The sequence below is a fragment of the Monopterus albus genome, unplaced genomic scaffold, assembly GCF_001952655.1.
Source record: "Monopterus albus unplaced genomic scaffold, M_albus_1.0 scaffold375.1, whole genome shotgun sequence".
NCBI lineage: Eukaryota > Metazoa > Chordata > Actinopteri > Synbranchiformes > Synbranchidae > Monopterus > Monopterus albus.
In genome coordinates this window covers 137,612-146,148 of record NW_018128255.1, presented here as the reverse complement: position 1 = coordinate 146,148, position 8,537 = coordinate 137,612, and the positions used below count along the sequence as shown (strand labels likewise).

The 8,537-nt window shown below is 38.3% G+C and overlaps 1 protein-coding gene across 1 annotated transcript; it reads right to left on the bottom strand.

Moving 5' to 3' along the window:
* Nucleotides 1–1,497: 1,497 nt before the first annotated feature.
* On the bottom strand, nucleotides 1,498–8,531 carry rhof (ras homolog family member F). The gene is made up of 5 exons (XM_020585763.1): nucleotides 4,814–8,531; nucleotides 4,448–4,535; nucleotides 2,675–2,784; nucleotides 2,211–2,345; nucleotides 1,498–1,991 (listed from the first exon to the last, which is right to left on the bottom strand). The coding sequence occupies exons 1-5, from the start codon at nucleotides 4,946–4,948 to the stop codon at nucleotides 1,827–1,829; spliced, it is 633 nt and encodes a 210-aa protein (XP_020441419.1). The 5' UTR covers nucleotides 4,949–8,531; the 3' UTR covers nucleotides 1,498–1,826.
* Nucleotides 8,532–8,537: the final 6 nt, after the last annotated feature.

The following is an 8,537-nucleotide window of genomic DNA, read 5'->3' as shown; positions in this document are numbered from 1 at the left end:
GCGGTCATGTGAAAGTTACTTTTATGTTTTCATTAATGTGAAAATGTATATTTATGCTATAATTTGTTACATACACATGGGTTTATCACTACTGCCACAGTAAGAGCTTCAAGCTTAAACATTTTATCATAAAGCCCTAAATTTAGGAGAAAAGTTCAAATTCAGCTTAACAATTTGAATTTGTCTTTCCTGAGCTGCTAGTTTCCATTTGTTCTATAATGTTGCAGACGTGTACTCTGATCAAAAGCTGCTACTGGTACTGTAAGACTATGTTACAGAGTGGTAAATTAATGTGCTGGATTATTGTTTTACTTATTTGAATCACCCCACAAAATTAAATATTAACATGAATTCTGAAGTCTGGAGCGTTTGCTGTAGTTCACTGTCTGTCTGGTGTTTGTCTGGTTCATGTTTCATACTTAAAGTAAATGGTCTTGGTAAATGGTCTTATACTTGTATAGCGCCTTTCTATGCTTTTACAGCACACTCAAAGCACTTTCACATTATTTGGCCATTCACCCATTCGCACTCACGGATTAACACACCGGTGACATCACCGGGAGCAACTGGGGGTTCAGTGTCTTGCTCAAGGACACCTCGACATACACAGGGATCTTTTTGTTGGTGCTGTTGTTCAGATGAACAGCTGTCGTGGTGCCAGGTCTCTTTTGCCTTTTTATCCCTTCAGCCTGTCGCACCAACAAAAATGTCCCACTTCTCTTATTTTAAAAATCCAAAAACCGTGGTGTTACAGTTATGTAACTTCCCACAGTGCAGACATGCTCCTGAAGAGTATCACAATATGTCTGCATCACTTTTAATAAAGGAAAATGAAGCATGTTGAGTTACAGAACACAATGCTACATTTGATGCAAGAGCTTCCAGAACGCTCAAAACAAGATTTTCTCATTTTTGTAATGTAGCTGATATTAAACATTCATTTCAAGACTGCAACTGGTGCCTGAACATAATCGAAATAAGTGACAGTTGACAATTTTTGTGTACTTGTACACTGTTAAAAATATTAATAAACACTAGTTAAAAATGTCTGGGTATCCGTTTCTCGCACACTGAGACAGAAAGACAATGTATGTCCACTGTTGCATCTGCAATCCGCTCTGTGATGCCAAAGTGCAGCCACTACACACGCTCAGGTTTTCCACCAGTAGTGGGCGCTGTTGTTAAAGCTAAGAGCTCTGCTGCCAGCTGACGAAACATGCAGTCCAGCATTTTGTTTTTGAGCAAATGAACAGACCTTACTGGGTGTAAAGCTACAGTACCATTATTAAATTTCAAAAGCTATTTTGACAAGGTATTTGTTTTTAATCAGCAGATTAAAATGGGGAAAACAAGTTCCTCCATTAATTGGTTTTCAATAAAACAATTTGTAAACCCTGTGATAGACAGGCAGTCTCTCCAGGGTGTATCCCGCCTCTTGCCCAATGTCATCTGGGATTGGCTCCGGCCCCCCCACGACCCTTGTTAGGATATAGATGATGGATGGATGGATGGACAATTTGTAAACAGTACAAGATATTAAAAAAAAATACTAAATTACATTTTATACAAAAGTAACAATTCACTAACAGAAGTCCTTTAAAGTCTTTAGAAAAAAGTTCCATGCTGCAACTTCTTGCAAAATAGTTTTTCCTGTTGCATCATTAGTCAGTTTCTTTTGACAGTAAAGGGCAGTGCTGATTCAGTGGGCCCCCAATCTCCAGCTGTTTTCACATCTGTTTAAGCCCACCAGAAATGTTGGGTATCTGCATGTGCAGCTGCTCACAATATGAAAAAAACCATGTCCTCAAGCCTGTGTCCTTTTGATATCACAAAACAACACATTTCTTCTTCCTCTTATAGTTCTTTTGTTTTCTAATGAAAGCCAAAGCTGTTTTGGTGGCCTCTCTGAAAATGTCTTCCACATTCTCCTGATACTTTGCCGAACACTCGAGGTAGAGCTCTGCATTCATCTGCTGCCGAGCCTCCTCACCCTACGTCCAAAACCAAACCAGCATTAACAAACATCAGATGTAACACAGTTAAATGTGGTTGTACGTTCTGGTAAGAGTAGTTCCTCTTGCATATTTTACATCCTGTCATTTGTAGCCTCAAGCAAAAGCCCTACATTCATAGATCAGTAAATCTGCACATTTCTTCTCATTACATTCATAGATCAGTAAATCTGCACACTTCTTCTCATCTTACCGTACCTGTGTGTAAGTGATAGGAGCCAGATTCATGGCCTTCAGCTTCCTTGCACACTCCTTATCCTTCCTGAGGTCAGTCTTGCAGCCAATCAGGATGACGGGTGTGTCCCGACAAAAGTGCTTTACCTCTGGGTGCCACTGGGAGAAAGAAAGGACTTAAAAAAGGTTTCATGAACTGGTTTAAAACATCATATGTGTGTTCTTTTTAACATTAGGATTACATCCTGAAAAACAACAGCACTGAAAAGAGAAAGACCCAGCACAGTATTGAGACCTGTGTGCATGAGGTCAATGTCCACATGCAGACAGAGCAACAGGAGTCAATGGCTAAAAGAATGCAGCCAAAACAAACATACTACACTCTAGCAATCATTTACAAACTCAGTTCGAACAGAAAACCTGAATGTCCAGTTTACACCTGCATGGAATAACTTGGCGTGTTGTCAATGCACTGAAGAAATGATTACCTTTATCATAACATTGTCAAAGCTGGCCGGGTGGGTCACGTCAAAGCAAACTAGAATCAGGTTGGCTTCTTGGTATGAAAGTGGCCGTAGTCTGTCATAGTCATCCTGCCCTAAAAGAATGAAATAAAAAATGTGTTAGCTAATAAATGTAGACTAGTAAATAACAATGTGTGTAAATGACCAGCAGCATAAAACAGCAAAGTGTTGGCTGCAAAAGCCTGAACATAAAGAGTTGACATATGATAGACTAGATGAATGAACCCACATCCTGGGTTTGGCTTCCTTTTCCGCTGATGTAAAGCATCCTGCAGCAATTCTACAAAAACCGCTGCCGACACAGACTGTCATGAAATTACTTTAAAAACTTATCAGTTCACATTCTGTAAATGTCGGTGTTCAGGCAAGCTGAGTGTTGTTTAAATGGATACTGCTGCCAAATCAATACAAAATGTTTTTAATACCTTTATGTGACAAATATAAACACATTTTTCTACAAAATCCTTTGCTGTTTAAATTTGTTTAAACCAGAGGTGGAAAGTAACTGCGTGTATTTACTTAAGTCCAATTTTGAGGTATGTGTCCTTTTCTTGACTGTTTTCATTTTTGCTACTTCATACTTCAACTTCACTACATTTTAGAGGCAAATATTGTACTTTAATGATCCCTGATGGGAAATTCACAAGTTACCCAGCAGTACTTCAATATATAAGCATATATAGGGTTAGCTCCACCTTTACCAGCTGCAACATTAAATGTAATGTTTACAAAAATGTATCAGTAATTATAATCCAACAGTATTGTATACATACATGTGAAATGTGCTATTCAGCATAATGAGTAATTTTACTATTGGTACTCTGAGTATATTTTGATGCCAATACTTTTGTACTTTAAGTAAATGCTGAATGCAGGCCTTTTACTTGTAGTAGTCGAGTATTTTATACTGTGATATTGCTACTTTTACTTGAGTAAACAATCTGAGTACTTCTTCCACTTCCATTATGCAAGAACTTCACCTAAATAAGTTGCAACTACAATCAACAAATGTATGAGTTAACATCAACCAATATTACATCAGATACCTCAATGACCGAGAATCCTTTAACCAGTACTCAGAAAATATTGTTGTTGGATACCCAACCCAGTGTGGAAGTCAGGTTTTGTAAACAAACAAATAAATAAACAATAAACAAAAGATTAACAAACAAAAAAGGATCAAATATTAGGCTGACTCTAATATTAGTCCATGGCTGAGATCGACACAATAACTCAGCTGTTACACATTCAGCACTACATTGAATACGGTAATGTATTTTTGCTTAATCATGAAGTAAGATAAAAGGTTTCTTATATTAAATTTGCCTCTAAAGTTGTCTCCATGACAGCTTGTTAGTAGTTACTGAAATGCAAACAGCTGGTGAGTTCCTAAAAGATTATGTTGATGCTCTGACGTTAACATCGACCCGACCTTCAGCACTTCCTCTGCCGTTCCCAGACAGAGTCAGATAAAGCCTGACTACACAGAGATCGGATGTCTGAACTTTATTTATTTGAAGATGTAAAGCTATTTCCCTGCTGGCAGTGCGTTGACCTCTGAGTTTATCTGCACAATGTCTTTTTTTTTTATCCCATCCAGTGGACACAGTGTGTATTTGCTCGCTGAGCACAGCACACTCAGAATGCTGATGTTTCATGTAATGTACTGTACTGAGACTTAAAACTGATTCATAGATATTCAACATGGAGGTGATTTTTGATCTGATGGAGTCTTACCGGCTGTGTCATACAGGTTGAGCTTGATCTCTTTTCCCCCGAGAGAGATGGTGTTGACATACTTTTCAAATACTGATGGTGCATATTTCTGTTTTTAGCACACAAGAGAAGAATGTCCAGTTTATGATACAACTATATGTTGACATATTCCATCCTTCATGTCATGTTTCTGCCCCATTTATAAGTTATTCAATTTTATTAGTAATGCTATGATATATGGAATTTTGAGTTAACTAAATAAGGATTGAAAAAGGAGCTCAGATCAGTACAAAATTCAACATTATGGTCAGAGAAATCTGTCTTTACTAGTAGATGAATATACAGTATTAAGAGATTTGGGTTACATGACACTAAAAATCCTCTTACCTCTGGAAAATCACCTTTAGCATAAACCATCAAAAGAGATGTTTTCCCACAGCCTCCATCTCCAACAATCACAATCTTAAGTTCGTCTCCCTTTTTTACAGTACCACTACCAGTCGCAGCACCGTTTTGTGTCATTTCGCCTCCAAATTCAAACAGGTGCCAGGCAGGACAGGGCTGAAGATACTCCCTCCAGATTTAAGTTGTATACATAGCAAAGCCTAGTAAATCTATATTTGGAAAAGCTTAGATGATTTACAGGCTGTGTCGAGAGAGAAACAGACAAGCCTCATGTTTTACCTTGTATCTCACTCTGCTCACCACTTCCTGTTCCTGTCACAATGAAACAGCTTCCAATTAACCCCCCATACTTCTCACGTGGCCCGTTAGCCTGTGCACTGGTAGCATCTCTGGGTATGAATAATGCAGCAGCCGAGTTGCATATGTGGAGCGGTTAAGTCTGGTTGCTCCTACTTCCTCTTCTACATGTGCCTGCCTTTTCATTTTCTGGGTGGGTACTCAAACTGAAGCACTACCTCTATCCACAGTGTGTGTCAGATAACACTAACAATGTTTACCTCTAATGCTATTGATAAGCCGGAAAGTTTTGTTTAGCTCAGACAGTAATCATTACAACAAAACATAAATTTTTATCTTTCAAGTCAGTTAAAGTTAATGTGTGATCTGGAGGTGCTGTGATGACAGTGAATCAGCTAAATGAACATTCAGTGTGCATCTAACCTTGTACTATCATTAAAGTGTCTTACTTTTGTGGATTTGTTTTCTCAGAAACAATGACAAATACAATTTATAGTGATAGGAAGCCAGTCTCTCTTATTCCTCTAGTATGATCTGTAATAAACCAGCATCCTCACTTCTCTCATCTCCTTTACATACACAATACTTACTGTATATGCATTTTGTTTTGTATTGATTACTCTTTATATTGTTATGTGTGGGTGATCGAGTCTCTATGAAATACTCCTTTAAAGGTAAATCATTACATATCAGTATATCATAGCAAAGAAGAGGAGTATAGCTTGGGTTCGGGTATTTTTCCACTGAAAACAGTATCTGATCACGGATGTTTTGAACCTAGATACAACATTAATTAAAATTAAAGTGGTTCCTATTCATGTGATCACTTTGAATCCTCAGGGTTAGTTACAAGGAAGATGTCAGTCACACTTCTCTGTTTTGTCTGTATGGCTGAACATGACAGTGACATCACAGACTGGGCGTCAGGACAAACTATTCTCTTTCTTCCCAGGGTGGGATGTACAGATGTCTTATACAGCAACAAACTCATTAAAAGAGCAAAATAAAGTTGTTGTTTTGGAGACTGTACTATACTACTATAGTTGGAACACGTTGTCCATGATGTTTTTCAGATGGGAGCCCGAAGAAACCAAGCTGCTATAGAACAAGACAAATAAGGGATTAAATGAAGTGTCCCCTTCAATGTCTTTCCTCTAATCAGGAGTGAATGCTACCAATTAGGCTTAGTGAATCTGATAAAAAGCAACTGGACATGCAGTCTTATAAATTCAGTTATCTTACATTAGAGTTACAACAGCATAATGAATGACCTGTAAACCTGGGATTTTTATAGACATCATATGCAATTAAAAATCAACTTCAACCATTTTCAATCAGTTTCAACCATGTTGATGACTGTTAATATCTACAAGTAGGTAGGTTCCAGCTGGAACAGATCACAGAGAGTCAGTTTTTGGAGATTATGCTAAACTCAGCCTCTGCTAGGAAACATTTTCTGTCAGAATGAGGTAAACTAAAAAGTCACATTTAAGCACTGTATTTCAATGCTCATTGGTGGATGATACAGTTAAATGGTGGGTAAGAGTGCAGAAAATCTGAGCAAGCTGTCTGTCCCTTTAAGACAATAAGCTGTCACTATCTTTTGCTCATTTTAAGAAAAGGAATATTTCAAGTACTGTATGTTGCCTAAAACATAGACACACTTGATGTAGTAATTCAATCAAAATTTCACCCAAAAAACAAACTTGTAAGAGGCTCCCACAGTTATGTTACCTTGCAGAATGAATTATGATCATTGTGTAGTTTAATATAGTATTTTTCTAATACTATAAGTGATGACTGGCTACTGCTTTAAATATCTAAAATAGCTTACAGTGAAAAACTGCAGTATCAGTTCTCCCAAAAGTGCAACAATCTGCTTCAATCTCCACAATAGAACAAAAAAGGTGTATAATCTATTTATTTAAATATCTCAAACAGAAGACAGATGATATTGCCAAACAAAATAAACTAATTCACAAACTTTACTGTCAATTATTACACAAGTATTATAGTATACATGCAAATATTTAAGAGGTAGGAAGAAGAAAAGCCAATGTTTTTAATACAGCAAAGGCTCACATCCGCCAGTCTGCCTGAAAAAAAAAAATTGACTAAGCGAATGCACCATAAATAATATGAAAAGGAACCAAGCGAAGAGGATACCTGATTTGATTTAGTGAGCAATCCGTCTGAATAAAAGACTGATCATACAGAGAAAGAGATAAGGTGCATATAGCTATTTACCTGGTTATTCTGACTCTACAGAAACGTTTTCATCTGTCCCATATGATTTTACAATGCGGTATGGTGTAGCCCAGGCTATGAAAAAAAAAATACCTATAATAGTAATCTAAGAAAAAAATAGTGCTTATTGACTTACAAGATGAAACTGTCAGCCTAACATTGGAATAACAAAGGATATTAAATTGTCCATTAGGTATACAAAATATCCGTGTACAGACCCTTTTCATTAAATTATAAACAAAGAACAATGATCAGAAGTGTGTTTCGCCGTGCTGAGAGACAGCTGTCCTGTAGAAGAAAGGCCAGTCCTCATGTGTGGAATATTCCAGTCTGTCAGCAGCGCGCAAAGCTGCATAGCTCAACCCACCCGGGAGGATTTTTTTTTTAAACGAAGGCCTATAAATAACCTCATTGAGGGATTTGAGCAAACTCCTCACTAATGTCAAATTTTCACCTTTGTTACAAACGCAATCTTAACAATTTTGTCCCCACTGGGTGGAGGTCGAATAGCAAAGGTTTGAGAGGATCGGTTTATAGCCTCGTGACCTGCAAATGGAGGAATGTGCACAGCTGGTAGCTTGAGCTAGAAGTGGATATAAAAAACAGACCTCTAACACACCGTCTGCGATTTTGTGTCCCCTCATGCGCACTTGTACACACGCACAAAAAAGTGCGTAAAAGGTGCCATGCAGTTGCGCACCTGGAGATTCCTTTTTACGCACACGAATAAAGACTACCCCTCCTCAATTTTCAACTCCTTTACCGAACAAAAGGTAAAATCGTATCTTTGTTGTTTGTATTCTCTGGGCCGTAGCACTGAAACCACTCGATCATGGTGATCCACCGGTCTTTGTCTGGAACCAGAGAGAGTAAGCGCGAAAGCACGAGGCGCCCCACCCCCCATCCGTGTTATTTTCACCCAGATACTCAACCACAGCGCTGCTGCAGAGGATTCCTGTTGACCTTATATGGCAGTGTGGGGGAGCTGCAACACGCTTGAGCTCTGATGGCAACCGTCCAGAGCTCTCGGATTACTGCCGTTGTCAGGGCGAGTCAGCCCAGCAACCCACAGTCTGAACCTGCCACCTTATTATCGTTTCCTTCCTTACACGTACTGTCGATTGCTTTTTCTTCATTTTTACTTCTTGCAAAACATACACCC

Coding starts and splice junctions, on each gene's coding strand:
- rhof (XM_020585763.1), bottom strand. CDS start 4,948: ATGACACAAAACGGTGCTGCGACTGGTAGTGGTACTGTAAAAAAGGGA. Junction 4,536..4,813: donor CTAAAGGTGATTTTCCAGAG/GTAAGAGGATTT, acceptor TGCTAAAAACAG/AAATATGCACCATCAGTATT. Junction 2,785..4,447: donor CAACCTGTATGACACAGCCG/GTAAGACTCCAT, acceptor TCATTCTTTTAG/GGCAGGATGACTATGACAGA.